This window comes from Mus caroli, chromosome 15 (assembly GCF_900094665.2).
Source record: "Mus caroli chromosome 15, CAROLI_EIJ_v1.1, whole genome shotgun sequence".
Taxonomy (NCBI): domain Eukaryota; kingdom Metazoa; phylum Chordata; class Mammalia; order Rodentia; family Muridae; genus Mus; species Mus caroli.
The window spans coordinates 36393447-36417560 of record NC_034584.1 but is presented as its reverse complement, the minus strand read 5'-3'; the positions used below and the strand labels follow the sequence as shown (position 1 = coordinate 36417560).

General features: G+C 39.1%; 1 protein-coding gene and 1 long non-coding RNA gene across 7 annotated transcripts in view; one reads left to right on the top strand and one right to left on the bottom strand.

Annotated features, from left to right (window-relative positions):
• The window catches only part of LOC110310189, a 31344-nt gene extending 25991 nt beyond the window's left edge, over positions 1-5353 (top strand). The window contains exons 2-4 of the long non-coding RNA XR_002379822.2: positions 413-580; positions 1167-1302; positions 5027-5353. This is a non-coding gene — a long non-coding RNA (uncharacterized LOC110310189). The remainder of the gene's footprint in view (positions 1-412; positions 581-1166; positions 1303-5026) is intronic.
• The window catches only part of Oxr1 (oxidation resistance 1), a 407897-nt gene that overhangs the window by 97111 nt on the left and 286672 nt on the right, over positions 1-24114 (bottom strand). The window contains exon 1 of one of the 6 annotated variants that reach the window (XM_029469695.1): positions 11613-12037. The exons of the other annotated variants lie outside the window; for them this stretch is intronic. Coding sequence (XP_029325555.1) covers positions 11613-11631 — 19 coding nt within the window. The 5' untranslated portion in view covers positions 11632-12037. Of the gene's footprint in view, positions 1-11612; positions 12038-24114 lie in introns of those variants that run through there. 6 annotated transcript variants of the gene reach the window in all.

Sequence of the window (24114 nt, the reverse complement as noted above, 5' to 3'; positions counted from 1 at the left end):
TGACTCTAGCTGCATATGTATCAAAAGATGGCCTAGTCGGCCATCACTGGAAAGAGAGGCCCATTGGACTTGCAAACTTTATATGCCCCAGTACATGGGAACGCCAGGGCCAAAAAGTGGGAGTGGGTGAGTAGTGGAGTGGGGGGGGAGGGTATGGGGGACTTTTGGGATAGCATTGGAAATGTAAATGAGGAAAATACCTAATAAAAAATATTTTTAAAAAAAGGTTTTCTTTTACTTCATTGTCATAAAGTGGTGCTTCTCTTTGTACCTTTTCTGTCTTGGGGTAAAATAATCCTTTCATTTTCTGGAGAGAAATGAGGAATTATGTCAAATGATACCAAAGGGCAGCTTTGATATATCTTCCCTGTGCACTTTTTAAGTCTGATTGTGCTCTTTCACAATAATCTAGCAGACTGTTGCTTGACTTATTACTGAAGCTGCACATCACCCAGAAGCAAGAATTCATCACTAAAGGGAGCACCACGTACTTCAAGAAGTAGATAAACCTGCCTTACCCTCCTGCAACCATCCAGCACTTGTTGGGTGCTCTGCCTAGCTCAGAGGATGCTAAGTGGAGGTAGGTGTCTGAGCCCAGAGCACCACCCCACTGATCAGCAACAATGAAGATGGCAGCTTATGCTCACACTGTAGCATGGTGAGGGTGGCAGCAGATAGCACAGGACGACTGGGCATCCACCGAGAGCCAGGGAAGCGCTGGGCCAGCTAACCTTGGGGGACAAGGGAAGGAAGAAAACATTTTTCTAGACTCTATAAGTTTTATAGTAATGTGGTTTTGAAAATGAATATTTAATCAAGTGGAATTGTACACAAGGCAGCATGCCAGACAGCAGTGAGATCTTACAAAACCATCAACTTCAGAGTTGAAGAGATAAAATTACAATACTGTTTCTATCTATAGGCATGACCTTGGCTGAGTTGCCTAACCTTTCTAAATCTGTTTTTTAAAACAGTTTTATTTTTAAAATAGAGCTTATTAAAAATGTCTATTTTTCATGGGGTGTGGGAATATTAATGAAAGAATATACAGAAGCAACCAGGCCAGACCAGTCCTTGGCACCTAGAAAAAGGTAAATTTGCAAAAGATGATGATGATGATGATGATGATGAGACGACTGATTGATTTTCTAACTTATCCTTTACAGCAACACAATGGACAGACTTATTGACAGTAGCACAGTGTGATGAGAATGGAAAGAAGAAGAGATATTTAGGAAGACAGCTCTTCAAATATGCGGCACTTTGGGAGTCATGATGATGAGTGTGCAGTATGTGAACCCGGTAATAGGAGAGCTTGAAAGATTTTTGAAAAAGAAAAACCACTGAGCTGTATGTATGGATCAGAGAACAGGGAAAAGAGTAAGGAGTTCACTTAGAAGTATTATATGAAGCCATTCATGTAAGAGCAGGCATGGGAAATCTTTAAGTGGAATACTATACATTTCCAAGGGTATCAGGAGAATCCTCTGTATGTAACCATTCACTTTTTCCAATAATCGTCCTGTCATGGAAAACACATTCATGCTTCTGGTAATTTGAGTTGAGAATGGCCCCCATAGGCTCATATGTTTTTGGGTAATTGATCCGTGGCTGGTAAATGTATAGGAAGGATTAGGAGGTATTGGAGGAGGTGTGTGACTGGAGGTGAGCTTTGAGGTTTCAAAAGCCCATACCATTCCCAGTTAATTTTCTCTGCCTCCTGCTTGTGATAAATTAAAGGGATCTGCAACCCTATAGGTGGAATAACAATATGAACTACCCAGTACTCCCCAGAGCTCGTATCTCTAGCTGCATGTGTATCAGAAGATGGCCTAGTCGGCCATCAGTGGAAAGAGAGGCCCATTGGTTGTGCAAACTTTATATGCCTCAGTACAGGGGAACGCCACGGCCAAGAAGTGGGAGTGGGTGGGTTGGGGAGTGGGTGGGGGAGCGTGTGGGGACTTTTGGGATAGCATTGGAAATGTAAATGAAATAAATACCTAATTAAAAAAAAAAGATTTAAGCCCTGCATCTGTTGCCTGCCTGAGGATCAAGTTCCCTAAACTGGGCCACCTTGTCTGGCCTCAGTGGGAAAGGATCCACCTAGTCCTGCAGTGACTGGATGTGCCAGGGTGGGGTGATACCTATCGGGGAGGCTTCCCTTTCTCAGATGAGAAGGGGAGGGGAAACTGAGGGGAGGAGCTGTGTGAGGGGGCATGTGAAAGAGAGGGGCTGATATTGGGATGTAAATTGTATTAGTAAATACATTAATGGAAAAAAATATAAGCCCTTAACTAACAGCTCCAGTGTCATGCTTGCCTGCCTGTCACCGACTCTCTGCCATGAGTGTCATGAACTCTAACCATCTTGACTGAGCCCTAGGCTGAACGTTTCCTTTTGTAAGTTTCCCTGTTTATGGTGTCTTATCACAGCAACAGAAAAGTCACTAAGACAGGACTCATATCCCAGATGCTTAATTCTGCTAACCATAAACCCCACAATCAATGGTGCTTTTGATATGGTTTTATTATTACTGACTGTCATAGAGTCTGGATTGTCTCTTAGAAATCAAGAAATAAGTAAGCTAAACTCCCCAATGGAAATGGAAGATCTAAATATCAATAGGATGTTTCTAGGCTGCAAGAAAGCAACAGAAGAAAATACTAGGATAGTCTGCTAGCATTGTCATTATTGCCATATTTCCACATTGGTGGTAGCGGCATCACCAACCTACCACCCTGACTCAAGAATAGTAAATCAAACATCACTGCAGAGAATCACAAGCACAGCAGATCCTCATTAACCACAGCAAAGCAGACTTTTCTTACAGCAGCAGCCTTGAGCTTTTACAGTCCCATAAAGCCATATTGTTGCAGAGTACCAACATAAGATGGGGAGTCTGAAAGGCAAAAACACTGAAGTATTAATCGTGTTAGGTATTGGTGCTTGCCAGGGGAAGCAAGCCAGTAAATAACATCCCTCCATGGCCTCTGCATCAGCTCCTGCTTCCTGCCTTGCTTGAGTTCCAATCCTAACCAATTCCTGTATGTGTTGAGACATTAGATAGGGCTAACTGGTCACCAGGCTAGCTTCCGAATGATGGAGAGTCTGTCTTAACAGAGTCAGGTGGAGAGTGATAGGCCTGGATACCTGATCTCCTCCTCTGACCCCTAGACGTGCACAGGAACCTTCACCCCATCCTCAGCTTTACACAAAGGGTTTTTAGTTAATAGGTGCAGACATAGCTAATATACTTCTTTAGAATGGCTTGTTTCTAGCAATAAACTATAAAGGAAGAACATATGGCATTATTATATAGCTCTGACTGGGATTATATTTGGTTTTTCATCTCATTTTCTTTTTTGAAATAGCAAGTCCTTCAATATTAAAGTCACAAGTCCATTTCAAATCTGAGTGAGACGAAGTTGTCAGCTTTTCAACAATTCTGAATGTCCAGAGAGTCAGAGCTTGCTTCCATGTCTATAAGAAGACATCAACTTTGAAACCTTTTGAAGTGAGCCTTCATTTACGTATGGCTATCAAAACTGAAATATTTGTAGCCTCATGCACATCTTAAGAATTTCATGAAACTAAGTAAAATGAGAAGAGCTATATAGAATCTAGCTGTTGCTGTAAATTAAACAGCTTACAGCAAATTCAATTTATTTTCCATTATAAGTAATCATTAATTAGAGCACATGTAATGGACAGTTGGGTATAGGGGATGTTCAGATCAGAGTGCTCTTCCAGCCATCCACTCTGATGTGATTCTGTACTCCTCCACTCTGGCTTCTTATACTGGTCTTTCTTCCTGTGGTACTGTAGATGAAAATGGTCACCAGACGTTCATAGGAAATGGCATTGTTTGAAAGGATTAGGACCTGTGGCCTTGTTGGAATAGGTTCAGTTTTATTGGAGGAAGTATGTCATTGGTGTGGGCTTTGAGGTTTCAGAAAGTCAAAACGAGCTCACTCTCTCTTCCTGATGCCTGTCCATCTGGATGTAGAACTCTCAGTTACCTCTCCAGCACCATGTCTGCCTGCTTGCAACCATGCTTCCTTCCTTGATGATAATGAACTAAACCTCTGAACTATAAGCCAGTCCCAGTTGAATGTTTTCCTTTAGAAGAGTTGTCATGGTCATGGTGTTTCTACACACAATAGAAACCCTAACTATGACCATTCCATTTTTTGAAAAAAGCAAATTCACTTATGCTCCAAGGCCTTTCTCCAAGGCCTTTCTCAACACCAACTTTGTTCTTCTGTGATATCCTTTCATGAAGCCTTCTTTTTATCATGAGTTACAACTATAATGATACCTTCTAGGAGATGCTCCAAATTGTAATTATCCAAACTAATTACACCACTGCCTTCCTACTGCCTTGGGCAATCACATTACTCTATTATTTTCTTCTCAGCATTTCTTATCTAAACATTCTATTATCTTTTTACTTGCTTGTTGATATAAAGACCACCACTAAGCTCTCTTGACTGGGACCTGGAATGTAGCAGTGTGTCACTAAGCTGGATCTGACCATTAGGCTTTGGATGACAGTGGGGGAAGTCCAGAGTGGCCTGCAGAGATGGGGTAAATGATTAGCTGAAAACCTGATTTTCCAAAGAAGTGAGGATTTGCCAGGAAGTGCACACAGGATATAAATCATTCCAATCAGGCTCAGGATAAATGACTTTACATACTATTGAGTGTTGGAAGCTACAATTTGCCTAATACATTAACAAACATAAAAAATGTAGAATGGAATTTATTGTCCTGGTATGCTAGTATCCTGTAGGCTGAATCCTGTGAAATTCATTTGGGAAACCTGATCTTTACAATGGTCTATATGATGCCTTTGGTAAGATGATATTCTACCACAAGTTAATTTCAATAGTGCTTCTAGTAACTGATTTTCCTGGAATGTCAACTCAAAACATTTGAATCAAAAATTAAAAATCTCTCTTAATTGGTTCTACCCTGTAAGGCAGAGTTGTGGGGGAGAAAACATGTGTTTGTTCCCTTCTTTCAGGAATGGCTTCTTCAGTGTGTCCTTTAGCTCTCTCCCTAGATTCCAAACTCGGTGTTACCAGTATGCAGTCTCATTGCTTCCTTATGGCAGGACACAGAGTAATTAAATACATGTTTTCATATTATATTTCCTTATTATATTCTACTTTTTTTTTACCACAGTGTACATTATTTTTTATCTTTACTAGATCAAAAAAAGTCATATCTTCTTTAAAAAATAAAATGTGATGGTGACAGACCTTCCTTGTATGTGACTGTTCTGTGTTAGTCAATTGACACTGGACTTTTCCATCTAACTGCAATGAATGCATATGGAAAAGAGTCCTGGAGTCTGAGGAAACGTAGCTTAGTGGTTGAGCCTCTGACTTGCACATGCTTTTATTACCATCAGTGGAAAATAATCTGACTGTTTTCCTTCTGGGTCAGTAGAGAATCATCACCTTCCTGAATGATCTAGTAACTATCCGGCCTGGGAAGATTATGGTCACCCATCGACTTCAAAGAAAACAAAAAGTCACTGACGTCCTTAACCTCTGAAGCAATAGTACTCAATACAGGAAAGCTGTGGGGCAGTGGACTGTGAATGGTAGCCTGATCCTTGGTTGAGCTAAAGGCTTTGAAGCACTGAGTCCCTGAAGGGATGGTAGGAGCCTTGTCTGTTCTCAGGCACCAGGCCCATGTCATATAGCCACAGCACCCCATAGATGTGTGGCCATCTGCCATGTAAGGGCAATACCCCAAGCCCTTCCATGTGTAGATGAGGCATCCCTGACATGCAAACCAAGACAATAGGAAAAGAGGCATGACTACATGTCATGTAGGCTCAAGAAAGAGATCTCCATGCTAATGAGGTACCTAGAGGCCTGGAGGGCATAGCCAATAAGCTTTCCTTCCCAGACACTCCTCCCTGAAAAAGGTATTTAATCTCAGGTCCACTCTGAGAAGTGGGGTATGGTTTTAAACATTCACTTTCCACAATGGCAATAAATGGTTTGGAACCACAGACTGTCTCTTTTCATGGAGATCTGTCTTGAGGAGCCATGGAGAAGGCCTTTGCCTATAGCGCTGCCATCTAGTCTCCTGTAGAAGGCCTCTCTGTAATCCCAGCCATGATCACCACCAAGTAAAGCCAAGGACTCTCCCTATGCCTGTGGGGGGAGGGGGAGCCACTCTATTCTCAGCTCTTCTCACCTTAATATGAGGGGAAGTGCCTAGTCTTACTGCAACTTGATATGCCATGTATGAATTCCACAGGAGTTGTGCCCATTTCTGAAGAGAAATGTAGAGAAAGTGAATGGAGGGGGCTGGAAGGAGAGGATAGGGGCAACTGGTCGAGGTATGATATGTGAGAAGAAAAACTTAGCCTAGAATAAAATAAAATCCAAACAAATCTTGTGTTTTATAGTCACTATAGCAAACGTATTAATTCCCAGCAGTAATATCTTAAAGGATGATTGAAGTACCCTGTTTTAAAGGTACAATAATATTATTTGTTTTAGTCATATTTTATGTTTTTGAAACCATGAAATTCAGTAAAATAAAAAGTAAACATTATAGAATATACACACAGACACATCCTAACCAGGTTACTTTGGTTGTAGGGTTTTTAAGGCCCAAGGAATTGCTTTCCTGTTTACACACCTATGTTCTTTTCTGAGATCCATTTTTCAAAAGGCAGTTGTAAGATGCAACTCTTAGATGCTGGCGAGGATGTGGAGAAAGAGGAACACTCCTCCATTGCTGGTGGGATTGCAAGCTGGTACAACCACTCTGGAAATCAGTTTGGCAGTTCCTCAGAAAATTGGACATAGTACTGCTGGAAGACCCAGCAATCCCTCTCCTAGGCATATACCNATACGATGTTCCGACTTGTAATAAGGACACATGCTCCACTATGTTCATAGCAGCCTTATTTATATTAGGCAGAAGCTGAAAAGAACCCAGATGTCCCTCAACAGAGGAATGGATACAGAAAATGTGGTACATTTACACAGTGGAGTACTACTCAGCTATTAAAAACAATGATTTTATGAAATTCTTAGGCAAATGGATGGATCTGATAGATATCATCCTGAGTGAGGTAACCCAATTACAAAAGAACACACATGATATGCACTCAATGATAAGTGGATATTAGCCCAGAAACTTAGAATACCCAAGGTACAATTTGTCAAACACGTGGAACTCAAGAAGAAGGAAGACCAAAGTGTGGCTACTTCATTCCTTCTTAGAATGGGGAACAAAATACTCATGGAAGAAGTTTCAGAGACAAATTTCTGAGCAGAGCCTGAAGGAATGAGCATCCAGAGACTGCCCCACTTGGGGATCCACCCCATAAATAACCACCAAACCCAGACACTAGGCAGATGTCAATAAGAGCCTGCTGACAGGAGCCTGATATAGCTGTCTCCTGTGAGGCTCTGCCAGTGCCTGGTAAATACAGAAGTGGATGCTCAGTCATCCATAGGATGGAGCACAAGGTCCCCAATGAAGGAGCCAGAGAAATACCGAGGGAGATGAAGGGGACTGAAGCTCCATAGAAGGAACCTTAATATGAACTAACCAGTACCCCCAGAGCTCTTTGGAACTACACCATCAATCAAAATCAAAAATAAAAACAAAACAAACAAAACAAACAAACAAACAAACAAAACACATGGTTGACCTTGTGGCTCTAGCTATATATGTAGCAGAGGATGGCCTAGTCAGTCAACAGTTGGAGGAGAGGCCCTTGGTCCTGTGAAGGCTCTATGCCCTAGTATAGGGGAATGCTAGGACCAGGAATGGGAGTGGGTGGGTTGCGGAGCAGGGAGAGTGGGGAGGGGATAGGGGTTTTTTGGAGGAGAAACTAGGAAAGAGGATAACATTTGAAATGTAAATAAAGAAAATATCTAATAAAAAAATTCAAGATAAGAACATGAAGTGTAGGCCACCCCTTCCTGCATCATCACCGCCATGAACGCTTAGATTGCATCACAGAGGAAAGGCCTCACAGAATACCCATCAGCAGTTGTAGATTTTTATCAGTGGGGATTTTCTTATAACTATAATTGTTCTTGTGCTGTAGGTGCTTTGTTAAAATGTGTGTTCCTCTTATTTCAGTTAACATCTTTATGGAACATAGGGGACCAGTCAAATGAAGTTGGGTTTCCTTGACCAAGCAAGACAAAGAACACATGAAGAGGATTTCTTTTCTCCTCCTCCTTCTGTTCTCCCCTGAACATAATGAGAAAACAAAACTGTCACAAAGACATCCTAAAAGGAGCCAGGATAAAGTCTTTGTCACTATACTACCACTGCAGTGTACAACTTGTTTTATGAGTTTTGATAATCTATAAGTCCACTACTTAAACTACTTATGTCGTTTCTTAAATAGAAGGAACAAAGATGAGAGAGAAATTGGAGAATTAAGTCTTATTTTTATTCCTTAGGAGATGCTGTGGGCTGTGGTTTGCTAACTCAATAAGGATTGATAGGAGCTTTCAGAGTCTGGCACATGCTTACCACTGATTTTCAGAACTGACCAGATGTGTAGGGATTCTCTGCAGATGGACTTCAAAGTCCTCAGTCTTATTTCAAATATGTGATGGATCATATCACTATTAGCAGTGATAATTCAACAAGCTAAATGTATCTTTATTAGCTTATAATTAATTATAAATTTCTTCTTTTTTCAAGTTAATTTTTTCAACATATGAACGTAGTAATAGTTGAATGTTGATCCTTAAAATATCTTATTAAATCTAAAATTGATAATTTAATAGTACTTGGTGGTATTAAATACCTGCATATATATTTCATCTTCAAAATTTTTATTTATCACTCACAATTGGTGTGCATGTGTGTATGATATGCAAGTGTATGATTGTAACTTCAAGTGCTTTTGCGCATTTGGAGGTCCAAAGACAAATTTACTGAGTTGCTACTCTCCTTGAATTCATGCAACCAGACTTGTTTAGTAAGCATCTTATACCTGAGCCTTCCCATAGTCTGAAAACCAGTCAGATCTTTTTTTAATTTTGTTTTTGTTGTGCTGAAGATCAAACCCAGGGCCTTGCCCACGTTAGGCTAATGAGCCACATCCAAGGCCACCATTTTTAGCATTTTTTTTTTTTTTTTACAGTGTCAAAGTGTTCAATTCTTTAGATGGGCCAATAGAAATTTATATTGCTTAATGTACATTGTTTCTAGAATCAGAGCCCTCTGCTAGCCTTTGTCTTTAGTATCAAAGTTGCATTCCCTTTCCATTATCATTATAGTTGAATGTTGGCAATTAAATCCTTAATAATATTCTTTGAGATTTTCCCAGGATTCCTTTAAGACCTCTGGGCAAAGCAAAGGTAGAGTTAGCATGCAAAGACACTAGGGAGGAGCAGAGGATTAAAGCGAGGCAAATGCGCATAGTAAGCCATATCGGAGGAAAAGTGATGTGATTATTAAGTATGAGTATACAGTATGCAGACTTTAGCATATTGTACAAGTGAAAGACATATACACATGCATATATTTACTGCTGTATTTATCAAATTAAAGACTCTTTTGGTTGTATGATAAAACACAAGAAGGAGTCTTTTGTTTGTTTGTTTTTTGTTTTGGTGCCCAGCAGTATAAAATAACATTTAATAGTAAAAAAAAAAAAATGCAAGCTTTAGAAGATGTATCCTAGATGTAAGGAAAGACAGTGGTAGTGATTAAAAGGGAGCACAAAAATTCTCAAAATCAGTGATAATACAATTTTATCTGCCAATCAATAAGCATTTATTAAGTGACTATAAATAGGTACAAAGAAGCATAATGCATAATGGACATGAAGATGCTTAAGTGCTATAGGTATGAAATATTTATCACTATCCTTCAGTTTCAGAGTGATGACAGTGGGTGAGGAAAACAGACTCACTTGTGCAAAAAGATGCCTGTGTGTAGCTGCCGAGGGATAGGGATGGTCCAGTTACAAAAAATGGAGAAAAGGGGCTGCAGGGAAAGGGGGTAGGGGCTAGAATGGTAGGAGGATAGGAAAATGGGTTTAACAGATCCAGGACATTTGATAAATTTTAATTGTGCTCTGAATCCTGTTCATCTCATATCTTTTTATCCCAGAAAACATAAATTCTAGTTCATATATGAAACAAGATACATCAGCTTTGAAAGTAAGTTTCATATTTTTTAATAAAATCCACAGAGTCATGTCTAAATTTTCCCATTCTTGTGTATTTTTTAAAGTGTCCATAATTTGATTACCATAAATATCTATACTAAGTGTAATTGATTTAAATATTTGGTACTTCTTAGAAATACAGCTTTGTTGTGTATAGTGATTAGCTTCCCTAGTGACTTAAAAGGTTAAAATTTGTGACTAAAATTATAGTTGTTTATCCTGAAAGCAATTGCCTAACTATTCTTTCCTGAGGATTTTGCATATATTAGGATTATCATTGTATCTGTGTGATAAGCTAGAAAAATCAAATTCAATTGTTTATTTGTAATTAAACACATTCTGTTTTCTGCAATGGGAATTACATAAATTGGTCTATGATGTGAAGTAATTGTATTTTAAATTACCAAATTGAAAAAGAAGAGATGCACAGCCTTTTAGCTGATCATGGCACTCATCACTTTGCTACTAACATGAGAGAACTAATAGCCTTTAACGTCATTAAATCTCATGACTAAGTGGCAAACTACCAGGTATTGTGATGTAGACACACAGTTGTTTGTGACTGAGGAAAAATTGAACTAGTTAATGGTAATTACTTCTTTGGAAAAGAAAACTATAAATAAATCATATTGTAGAGCAATTCCATCTTGAAAGTCAATAGTGAATTCCATCTGGTGCGTGTCATTAACTATCAAAGGGGGTACTTACATGCCTTGCCTCTTTTTATATCTTTATTCTTGCCATTTAAAAGTACAGGTCGATCCATCAATGATAATGTTATTTTGGTTTGTTTGATCAAAAGCTTAAAACATAAAAAGGGAGAAGAAATAAAACTCCCAAACCTCCCACTTCTCTGTGGTTACAGATTTAAGTCATAAAACACAAAAGGAAAAAAAATTAAGCCAATTTTGAAGCAGATGATCAGGAGATGGTTAATGAGTTAGTTATACCACAAGTCTTTGAAACCCAGAATATAGAGTTAATAAAAGTATGAATCCATGCCCTGATCGCTGTCACCATCACATTCTGCATGACTTTTAGTTAGGGAGATGCAGAAATCAGACTGACAAGGTTTCCCTGTTAGTGACTGAAAAGAAAGTCAAATAACTTCTTACAAATATCATTGCACATGAGACACACCAAGATCATTGCTTGAATCTAGTTTTTGGAGCACTTCCTTATACAATTCTAATCAGCACCAGTTCTTGCAGCAGTTCACAAGGAAACCTCACACATATAAACCTCACACATATAAAGTCTTTTTGAAAACACACATTCAACTTGACTATTTCAATAGGATTTGCTCTGTCCTGTGCAGTAGCTATAGAACTTCTAATTCTGTTGTCAGCTCACTTAGATTTTTATAACATAAACCCCAGCACGTTCAAATCTGTTTACGTTCCCAAAGCCCTTTGGCAAGCACTGCACATACCTTTCCGTGTGCAGAACATCTCTGCAGATCTCCCTTCAGGCTCAGCTCAGCGGCAATATGCTACTTTCAAGAAGCTGAGACTGGGATTTTGGTTTGTGTGCTTTCCTGGTAACATAACACTTCCTTTTTGGAGACCAGCCTCTTCTCTGGCCCAGCCCAGTCCCTGAGCTCTGGTGGCAATATGTAAAACTCACGGTCTGGTCTTCTATTTCTGCTCGCAGGCAGGCAGCCTACTCTACCTGCCCTAGGGCTGAGTGCCTGCTCTCGGCTCACTGAACACTTTGCAGGCTGGGCCAGCACGTTCTGCATGATCTGTTACTAAGCTGACCCTGTAAAAGTCTGTCACAAAGTGAGATAAGAAAAGCAGTGCATAACTTCTGTATGCCTTCTTATCATAAAGCAAATGAAAGGCATGGCCGCCTTTCCCACTTGGATCAGAGAGCCATGGGTCCGATAAGCTGACTGTTAATCATGGTTGTGTTCTGTATCTTGACTACTGTGAACTATGGCTGGAATGCAAGTTTGACACTCACTACCACCCTGGACTCTCCAGCTTCCTCATCAGGAGATCATCAATCTTTTTCATATTGTACTTATTTTCTTGTCTATTAAGACCCACACTTAGCATACTGTGAACACTTAATAATTCGCTAAATGGATAAGAGTAATAACTCTATTTTCTAGCCAAATTCTTTTTTTTAAGTGCTGAAATCATTTATTGATAAATGAATAAATATTACCAAGCATTGTTCTTTCATCTGACTGTGCAATGCAAATATAACCTTCTTGCAAATTTGTCATTTGATCTCGAGAAAATTAACGTACCAGGCCACACCCAGCCCACAATGGGCTATATTGGCTCCTCGATGCCTTTCCTGCCTAAAATAATACCATGTAGGAAGGGTGCTGAACCATTTTCAAGAGTAGATCAAAGTACAGTGAAGGTTTCCTTCTAACACTACATTCATTAGTATTAATTTCTTAATTTGGAAAGAATTAGAAATATCTCAGTACTGCATATACCATGGGGATGTGTCTCATGAGATGAGAATGTCATCTGTCCTAGGTATAGTTGGAAAAGCTTTGGCAACCACTAATCTAGACTAGTGAGTTCTAGCCAAATTCTTAATCCTCATCCCTTGTAAGTTCTGAACCCAGGACCTGACTCTCCCTGACTACTTGCTCATATTTTCAGGCTTCGGAATCCAGCAGAAGACTTTGATGGCTATCTCCCGGCTAGTCTCTGTTGTCATTTCCTGTTTTCAGAACTTCCTTTGGTAATGCATGGAAGCTTAAATAAAATGTAATTCCGCCTTTTATTTGGGGGCCTAAGATCACCAAAGCCAGGAGCAAAAAATGGCATCTCAGTAATTAGATTCTTGAGTCCAAGCACGATTGGAAGCTTGAACTGACCACGTTCAGACAAATTGCAGAGATCTATAAGTCATTGAAAACTATGTGCATACTTAATAAACGCTGAAACAAAAATGATATAATGAAAATGGAGTTCATATTTCCAGCAGTTTACATCTCCGATGCTCTCTGTCAGATCATACATGCCACACACAGATGATGGCCCTTGTCAAGATACAAAACCCCTGTAGTAAGCTGGCTGTCAACTGGAAAGGGATCAGTCAGTGTTTTAGAGGAAGTTGGTGTGCTGGCAGTATGAACTGTACTGTCTTCTGTCTTTGAGGGAGGTACTTTTGGTTCCCTTTCAAGAGCTGCTGCAGCATTCTAAGTAATTGCTAGGAAATGAATAAGGTAACCTACAGGAAAATTGTAGTTTCACTCCGGGCACTCTGCTTGAGTAAGTGTTTAATAAATGTCAAACTCCATTCACTTCCTTAATGCCATTATTGGTCTGTTATACTTCTAGGCACCATTTTGTTATCTTCATGTGATGCTAATATCAGTGTCTTCAAATGAGTTTTATCATTTATAAATATTTTCTTGTTAACTATACAATCATCTTGGGAGATGCTGCTTGTTCTCAAAATTTTGCTGAGTTTGTTATTCACAGAAAAACAATGTCCTAATGTATTTTGGTGACACTAGGTGGTTTTCCTTGCAGCCTTATATGACAAGCAAAAGGGGAAGACAAAGGTATTCTGAAGATGTCACTGTGTTCAACCTCAAACAGTTCATCATGCTTGCAGACTCCCAAGAAGCCATAATAGCAGGTAGTAAGCAAGGAGTTAGTTCTTTATTAAAGCAAAATTTATTATAGGAAAAAAAAACACATGAAAACCAAAACCTAAGCTAATATGAGCGTTTCACATACTTAAATTTCACATAATAGTAGACATTATTCAAATCTGCTTCAAGCTTAAAGATGAATAATTAAACTATGAAACTATCTGTATACATTCACACATAACCATATAAAACACAGTCATGCATTGGTTATAACTGATTATATTGTAGGTACCCACATAATTAAATATCTTTATTTTCTTATCTACATACAATTCAAATCAATATGAGGTGGGTGTTTCTAAATATTTTTTCATTTGCTCTTCATTTCTTTTTATTAAAAATTGAAAAAGAAATAGACTTGAGTCACCAGTCCCCTCAGATTAGGCTTAGAAGATTTTACAAAAGCAAATCCATCATTTAGCTTGCTTAGAAATGGCCATGAGTGTAGTGGCTGATGAATATTGACTACCCATTGCTTTTGGGTAAAGGCTGCCAAGAAGTTCTGATTTATGAACGTTTCAATGTGGTGGTCAGAAATGCTGTTACTTATAGCTATACTCAAAGTTTGTTTGTTTTCTTAGTTTATATTCTTACATCTGTTTTAAGACCATGCACACTAAGTAATGTTTAATAATGTAGTGTTCAATGTCTAAGTTGGTTGATTTATATTTCTTTATAGTGCTGGAGTCATAACTCAGGACTTTGCACATGCTCGGCCAGTGTTCTACGGACCACTGAGCTGCATCCACAGTCTTTTGAGACATACACAGTCTTTTGTATCTCACCAAACAGCCTAGAGTGGCTTTGAACCCATGATCATTCAGTCTTTTCCCTTAGTGCTGGAATAGTGTGTGTGCGCATCATCATACCTGGCTTTTATTTATTTTTATGAGATTTATAAAATACTAAATATACCTGCTTATATTTATTTATTTTTTGTTACTGTTTTCTTTAATTTACAGCAGCTTTAGATGAATCTTTCACAAAAGGTAGAAAGGTATGGTAGAAAAAACGGTCTTTTGAAGATGCTGTAAATTGGAGTTAGAAATAAACACCGTAATTGGAGATGTTATTTATTGATGGTATAGTTATAAATATACATTTGCTAGTATCATGCTGCAACGCCTAGCAGATAGCCCTAGCCTGAGATGTGTGGTTTTTTTGCAGTGTGCATTCCTTAAAGACGTACTCTGTAGGCATCTTCCCTCAGGGCAGTACTGATCTACTAAAAAGTGTGGAAAAATGATGGGGGCAAAAGTTATCAGTTCTGAAGGGAAGTGTCCAGAGGCACTTATACCACAAAGGAATCTTGTCTTTTTGACACAGTTTTGCTATGTGATAAAGTTTAATTAGTCCGATTTGATTTCATTCCGGCAAGCAGAGCTAGTAGTTGAGAGTAACTCTTAAAATGTCTGAAGTGCTAGCGTGGCAGTTTTCATTTTCTGGCATTTACAGGGCATGCATATCAAGTGTGTTTGGGTGCTAGAGCCCATAGATATCTAGTAAAAGCACTATATGCTTTGCACACATAAAAGATACTTACCCTGATAACATGACCAGACCAAGCACCTTCCAATAAAACTTAGTGTTGTTTAGTAATCAATTTAACATTAGAACAGCACATCACGAGGTTACTGTGGTGATCCAGCCACTGGAGAATGCAGACTGTATGTCTTTCTCTTTTTTCTCTTGTGAGAACAGTTTGTGACTAAAGGCAAAAAAGTCCCTTAAAAGTTCTGTGGTTTCCTCTTGGGGAAAATGTCTCATATTGTGCAGAGGGTGTATTCACCATTCTTTGCTCCTGTTAAGTTTCTCGTTAACCCTGCTGTCCCCAGGCAATATAGGCCTGTGCTTTTCTGAATGCAGGCATGGCAAATCCATGCACAGTGAAGATCCCGGCAACATTCAGTCTGGGCTCAAGACCGTGGAGTACTTGATCCATTTTTCTTCTCAGTTTTATCACCACTGAAACTAGGATTGGAATATTTTCTACAAAGTATTGTGACCATTGAGTAATTTAACATGTATGAAATAAAGTAGAGTGTGCCATGTCCTAAGTACTTGGAAAGTGTTTCAAATTACTTTCATGACGAGAGGATACATAAAAGAATATATAAGTTTCTGAAAAGCTGGCTAAAGCCAGCTTACACTAAGCATATCTGCTTGTCCATGTTCGGTATGGCATTGCTCATTATCACCACGGTATACATTCATACCATGTACTCATCACCGGAAGACTATATAAAGAAAATCTGATAAATAACCAACTAGTTTACTCAATGAGAAAATTACCAAAATTATGTCATTTGCAGGAAAACAGATGACGTTCAATATCATCATGTTAAACTTAAGTAAGCCAGACTGATGAAGATTAGACTCGCTTGTTTTCTTCCATGTTGAATTTAGAGGGGACAAGAAGCATACTATAAAAGGGTAACCACGATGAACAGGACAGGGCAAGGTTATTGCTGAGAGGAAGAACAGAGAGGGCCACAGAAGGAATGAATATGGTCACAGTATATTTTATGCATGAATGAAAACGTCCCAATACAAACATCGTTTTGCACAATTATTATTACCTAATTTAAGAATTTTAAGGTTAAAAGCGCAACTTTTCTGTGGCACTGCAGATTATGGTGACTGGGAAAGTAATGTAGATGTATAGACACAGAAATAGGCAAACAAGAACCCTAGCAGCAAACAGAATTGTGTCGGAGGGCACATTCATCTTATGGCAAGGGACAACCAAGTACAAAGCACACACCAAAGATAGAAAATCTCCTCTCTTGTGCTTTGTATTGTCCATCTTGTTCTTAAAGATATGAAAATTGACAATAGTGGCAGAGAATGGGTAAGATTTAATCAAGATTGTAAAAACCAGCTTATGGTCTTATAATTTACTCCCTAGACCTTGCCCTTTCTAAGTATATTTCACAGATTTTAAAAATAATTTTTCCAGATAAATAAAATTCTAAAAGAGACTGGTGCAGACTTGGTGCTCCTTCCCCATGCCCTATTTAGAACTAGAAATACTCCCTTTTGATTCAGCCTTACTCTTAAGATCCTTTATGGGACTCCCATGTTCATAGCTGTCTTAAATGATGTGTTTAAACTTACATATTGTTGTAATAATAATCTGTGTGCTAAGTTAAAAGGCTTGCAGGTGGTGTAGAAAGAAGGATGGTCACAATTGGCTACAGCGAACGAGCTGGGTACCACAAAAGAAATCTCACCAGTTCCAGCCAGAGATCTGATCCACGTACACCTACATCATGCCCAGACCCCCAAGCCTCACTAGAAGGGTCCCTGCCTAGTTCTGTTTACTATACCTTCTTATTCTGTTTTTGTTCTTAACCTTTGGCCCATATTATGATTTCTATTCTCCACATAGAGATGTAGACTTCTAAAATTCCAAGATTAGAATTACTTAGTAGAAGAACAGGGGAATGAAAGGAAATAAAACTTGAGACATGTGATTCATGTAATTTAAAAAAAAATAATAATTTTTCCTCATTATGTCCAGGTGGGACATTCATAGAACAGTGGGGTTAATTTATGGCAGTTATCAGCTTTTCATAACTACAGTGAACTTTATTTAGAAATCAGTTCACAGTTTTAAAAACTGGCAAAGATAATATGCATGTTATACATATCAGATTATGTCACTGTTCATATAATATGAACTTCAGAAAATTATAATTGGCTGTTATACTGTTTAGTTATGTCATGTGTTCTAATATATAACATTATTATTTCTACTTTAATAAAACAAAATAAGTTTTGTGAAACCTTTTTCCAAATGATCCTGAATTTTTTTTTTGTTGTTGTTGTTAAAAATGATCTTTTTTGGCCTAGTCGGCCATCACTGGAAAGAGAGGCCCATTGGACACACAAACTTTATATGCCCCAGTACAGGGGAATGCCAGGGCCAAAAAAATGGGAATGGATGGGTAGGGAAGTGGGGGGGAGGGTATGGGGGACTTTCGGGATAGCATTGGAAATGTAATTGAGGAAAATATGTAATTAAAAATAATTAAAAAAAATAAACTTTTTAGAGGCACTTACAGAGAAGTGCCCCACTTTGCTGAACTATTGTCTACTGATGGATTTTTTAAAAAATATTTTACATTTAATTTTATTAATTTATTTTACTTTATGTTTATGAATTTTGTTGTTGTTGTTGTTGAATCCTCTGAAACTAGGGTTACAGGTGGTTGTAGCCACCATGTGTGTTCTGGGAATTGAATGTGGGTCTTCTACAAGAGGAGCCAGTGCCCTTAACCACTGAGCAATCTCGTTAGCCCCACACAGACAGATTCATATGGAGGAGCATCAGTGTTCAGGTATGAACCCAGTGAGGAGTGCATGGATTTCCAGTGGATGGTTGCACACCCTGATCACACAGATAGTCTTGGTAAACTTGGTGGATCTCAAACAAACAACTCGATAAACTCAGAGGAAAACAACAAAAAGCCACAGATGTGGGAGAGAGGAGCAGGGTAGGAGGGCTTAGAGATAGAGGGGTGGCAATAATCAGAATGCCTGTATAAACTGTTAAACAAGCTCAGTAAAAGTTTAAAAAGTCCATTTTTAAAACCTATCTAAACAGTTTCTGCAATAGAACTTGAGAAAGTATGGATGGGCATTTCAAATATTGCCTGCCATGCCAAGGCGAGTCCTGCTAGTACCATGTTCTTAGCAATATAGAAATGTTTTATGATCAAGGTTTGAAAATAAAAATGTTCTTTGTGTTTGCTTTAGAAAATTCAAAATGCATAAAGGAAATGAAATCAGGAAAAGAAAAGCCTTAGCTACTGGTAAATGAGTTCAGTGTTTGGTTAAATATTAATATGAAGAATGGAGACTTTTGTTTTGTTTTTTGAGTTAGGGTCTTTATTTACCTGCAGTCTAGGATCTCAGTCATTCTCACTGTGCATTCTATCATAAGCTATATTTATATCTCCTCATTTTTTATTTTTACCATACAGAATGTACACAAAGCAGAATTCAACCACATTAGCTCTATTTTGAACATGTGTCTGGAAACAGTGAGAAACTGAACATCATTATATTATATTTTAAAGCCATTTATTATACTTCCCAACAACAAACAACGAAAAATCACTGTTAGAGTTCAAAGGCAAAAAGAACTCTCTCTCCACCACCACCTAAAGGCTGGGAAAGAATCGGCTGTGGATTATCTCAGGATTGAAGCAGGCAGGAGGAATAGGGTTGGAAAAGGTCAGAGGAAAGAGAGACGACACCGCTGTCAGGCTGTCAGGCATTATCACTGGTTTGTGAGGGACCAGAGCTTTGATCTACTGGCTGCTGTATTCCCAACATTGCTTCTGGTGTTCTGGGCTCTGTTCCCAACCCTTTGGGCAACAGTACTGCACTAGGGAGTCTGTTTCTATTTGCCTTTGTCCCCAGTGTTCTTTCCTTCTCACAAACTGCAGTTCAATTTGTTGTCTCTGTTTACACAGAATATCTTTAGGACAATTGAAATTAATACCAAGGCTGCATTAGAACCAACAGAGTGAGTTCTCTGTTTAAGAGAGCAGGTTCTGCCCCATAGAGCTCCTCACCAGTGCCCCTTTGCACTGTGGGCATGTTTACTTAGTCCTTTACTATTACTAGGAACAAGCTGAGCATGTTCCCAGTTGGCTTTGGCATTGCAGTTCCTGCACTCCTTGAATGTTCTTCCACCCAGACAATGGCCTGACTTTGCTTCAGCATTTTATCCAAGCCTCTGGCTGCATGCTCTCTGATCCGAGAGCTCTTCTGCTCTTCTGACTACTGATGTGTACCAGAAAGCACCTGTATCCCTTTGTATGACGTTTTCTTCAAAACACTTACCACCAAGTGATACATATTGATTTATGGCTAGTTAACTTGAGTAAGATTTAAGCACAGGGATGTTCAATACAGTCCCTGCATCTAAACCAATACTGTCAGATAGCAAAGCATGCCTGCTTTATGACCCAAACACATGTAGCCATTCAGCAGGTGTTCAAGAAATATTTATAGAAAATTGAACTGATTAAAAGCACAATTGATATATGCCAGATTAATCAATGTATGAATAATAATGGTATTATATTTTAAATTTCCTTCTAAATTAATCATACATTGGGTAGCATGTATTAGCTGACGTCATCTAAATTGTGATTTAAAAGAACTAATAAATCAAGTAAATGGAAATATATTATTAAAAGATTAGCTTTTATGGGGGTGGGGTGGCATGGAGAAAGTGTTCAAGGCACAAAGACCAACTCATGATGAAGCCCACTGTGGCTTCAAGGGGACAGAAAATAGGAGAGAGATGACATTCTAGGAAACAAGTGCCTTCATAGAGCTTGTAAATTATTTTTGACAATTTTGATTTTAATCTCAGAGCCAGAGGGATACAATTAGGATTTTAAGCAGAGCATTAATGGAATCAGATTTGACCTTTAGAAATATAGCCATAAGTCATGCAAAGGGTTACAGAGAGATACGTCCTGAATATAGGAGACCACCTCTGAGCTGATGGTTGTAATCTGTGTGCTCTATGAAGCAGTAGGGATTAAGAGAGGTGAATTAATTCAGGAGGCTTTAGAGGGTGGCTTGATTTTTTTAAATTTTTAATTATTTTTTATTTTTTGGCTAATTGTGGCAATGTTTGTTGGGCCTTGGAAGGGAGAGGAAAGAACTGGTTTGGCACTAGAGAATGGAGAAGGAAATGAGTTTAAAGGGCAAATGATATAAAGTCAGCTTTGAAAGGCTAATATCGGAGTACCGCTGGTGTATCCCAATGAACATGACTAAGTAGCAGTTGGAGATATTGGTCTAAAGTTTCTAATAATCTTCAGGGTGAGTAATTTAGATGGCAGCATCTTAGATATGAACTGATATTACCTAGGGGCAAAGTGTTCTTATATAGTTTGTATTGAGACTCAACATTATCACTGTTTTATCCCACTTACTTTCTGTTTGGGTTTTCTCTCCTCCACATACACATGCACATTTTTATGCACACACACACACACACACACACACACACACACACACACACACACAGAGAAAAATATTTGCTGACCTATCTGACAACAAATTACACACATTATAGTCCTCTACCTCATTTACTTAAATGCATATTTCTTATGGTTATTCATGCCTAAAAAATACAACACAATGTAACTTTTAGATTTGAGTAAATTCTACATTGATTTAATATACTTCTTAATAATCTCATGTCTCTGTCCCAGTTTTGACTACTGGTCCATTAATAACTCTAGGCTGCATCAATTTTCAGGATAAGGTGTATTTTTTCAGCTTCCCCAACTGGATATATACCCTAAATTCATGAATTATATAAGAAAATCATCCTCCAAACCTTATTATGTCTCCCACAGGAAGGAAAATGCAGACATTTAAGTAATCAGTATAATTCATGAATTTAGGGTGTATATATATATATATATATATATATATATATATTAAAACGGTCATTTCTTGTAACTTTCCCATCTATCTAGAGAACACAAGGACAGGATACTGTGTAAGTATGTTCCCAGATGGACCTTTTTAGTATGTGGCACTTGATTTTATGTTGTTTCATGAGTAGGAAAACACAAGATCTAGAAAGTGTTTTTTTGTTTGTTTGTTTGTTTTTGTTTTGTTTTGTTTTTTGAGACATTTTGAGACATTTGAGACATATGCTATTTAAGTTGCACTTTGTTCTCTTGTTTGTTTGTTTTCTCCTCTTAGAGGGGTGAGGCAGGTTGGAAACAGGGTTTCTTTATGTAGTCCTGGCTGTCCTGGAGCTCTCTCTGTAGACATAGTTGGGCTCAAACTCGGAGAGATCTGCCTGCCTCTGCCTCCCTAGTCCTGGGATTAAAGGATTTTTTTCTCTACCTCTCCCTCTCTCCCTCCCCCTTTCCCTCCCCNCCCCCTCCCTCCCTCCCCACCCTCTCTCTCCTTAAGTGCTGTGAAAATAAACAAAGGATGAGGTAGAGTACTGGAACGAGGTACAAAGCCCACTTGACCAAATAGTATTTAAGATTCAGATTTTTACTAAGGAAACGCAGGATATAAAGCATTGCCACAAGTAAATTTGTGGTCTTGCAGCAAGGAGTTTAGAGGAGGAAGCATTCCCAATTTACCAGGACCGGAGGCACAATGGGAAGCTTTAGTTACAGGAAGCCTTATGAAAGCCCAAGTGAAGCTGCTAAACTGGTTTCTGTTTCCCTTTGTGGGTGTTTTGTTCAAAGAAGAAAAGCAAGTTTTGGCCTGCCATTGGTTACACTAAACGTTGATCTTTAGCTAAAAAGGAATGGATTTGTCAGGATCATTTTCCTTCACTAGGATCCTAATTTAGGTGATTTTGGCTCAAAGTCACCCACACCTGAAATTTTTCTTCCTTCTTTAACTGCGGTTCAAGTTAGAAACTTTGAGAAATGTACCTGGATTGATCTGTACAACCACCTACAAGGATAATGTTTGTCCAGTGATCAAAACAGTACACACTGCAGTCCTTAGCTGCCCACAGGAACCACCACCAACATGAACAAGGATACATCTGTCATTAGGGTCTCTGAGAAATCTGCCACAGAATCCATGAACTCCAGCAAGAAAGAGACGCATGCCTTAAAACCAGAACTGAATAACAGGCTCATAGAGGATAGATAAACAATAGGGGCTTTGAAATCGAGTGAATCTGAGATTGAATTCTACCTGCTACAGTTACCTCATTGCTTTTGCTGGACAACATAAAGGTCTATGTGCCCCAGTTGCATCTAGAGTACAAAAGAGAGAGAGAAATAATATCTACCCACTAAGGTATTAAATTAGGATTGAAGGGGACAATATATGCAGAATATCTTAAACACAGGGGCTGGCATATGGTGGGTGCTTGAAATAGCTCCTGGTGCCCTTTAACACACTAACAAGGGCCGATCCAATACAAGGCAGAAGAGAGACTGAAGGGAGAATCAGGGGAGAGAAGAGAACTGAGCCTTCTTCAGGTTGCTGGCACAGTCAGTGGAGGAAGGAAAGCAGGGGACAGAAGGCTTGATCTGTAGATGGAAGGTGGCTCCATGCTTGCACGCATGAGCAACCAGCCAAGGTCATTACTGGAATGCATCCATCTCAGTAGACGCTTCTTCCATATGACATGGACCCTTTTAAAAACTGCTACAAGAAGCCAGGCGTGGTGGTGCACACCTTTAATCTCAGCACTTGGGAGGCAGAGGCAGGTGAATTTCTGAGTTCAAGGTCAGCCTGGTCTACAGAGTGAGTTCCAGGACAGCCAGGACAATATGGAGAAACCTTGTCTCCAAAAAGAAAAAAGAAAAAAAAAAAAAAACAGCTGCCAGAGCACAAGCACAGGAAGCCTATTTAACAATGAAGAAAGTATGTCTCCCAGGTGATTGATTACATTGGAACATCATCAGGAAAGAGCAGAAAGCACTAGGGACTACAAGATAGCATTTGACTCCAAATGTTCACATGCACAGGAGAGAATAGTTGGGCTTCTCTCACAACAGACAGAGATGGTGTGAGTCAAACAAATGTATTAGAAGTCTGGAGATGAGTTCAAACACACGTGGAATACTGGGGAGAGTTGCCAACCTCAGAGCTGGGTGTACGGAGCTTTAACTTTGATAGCGGCGTGAGCCTTCAACTTCTGTATCTAAGTAAGTTGTTAGCGTAGTAGTATAGTGTCCTTAAGAAAGGCATGCAAAGAGGGGAAGGGGCAGCCGCTTCAGACAACAAGGCTCTAGGTTAGATAGGACAACGGTGTTGTTCTTTTATCCCCCAAATTTCTAGGCAGAGTGCCCAAACTAGTGTTTGCACAAGGTGTCGAAACTCAGTGAGCTGGAGCTTTGGGCTCTCTTAGTTTCTGGGACACTGGTCAGTTGGCATCCACTTACCTAAACATTACAAGGCATACAGGGAAGGACTCTTCCTCCACAGCAAAGGGCAGTATGCTTTGAGTGGCTTCCAAGAGGCTGGTATTCTGATATTGTTGGCAGAATGATGACCTCTTTATTCTGCTTCCTGTAGCCTATGAGTATCACCATATGGTGGAGCACTAATGTCTTACCAGGTGAGATGTTTGATAGTTCGCTGCCTTTGAGGTGGGAATTTTTTGTCAATCATGCCTGTGGACCTATTGTAATAACAACAGTCAAGTGACAAGGGAGGCAGGAAGGGCAGAGTCAAAGGGATGCGACATGAGAAACTTTGAAGATAGTGTGAGACCATGAGCCACAAAATGCTCATGTGTTTTAGAAACCTGAAGAAGCAAGAAAGTAGATTT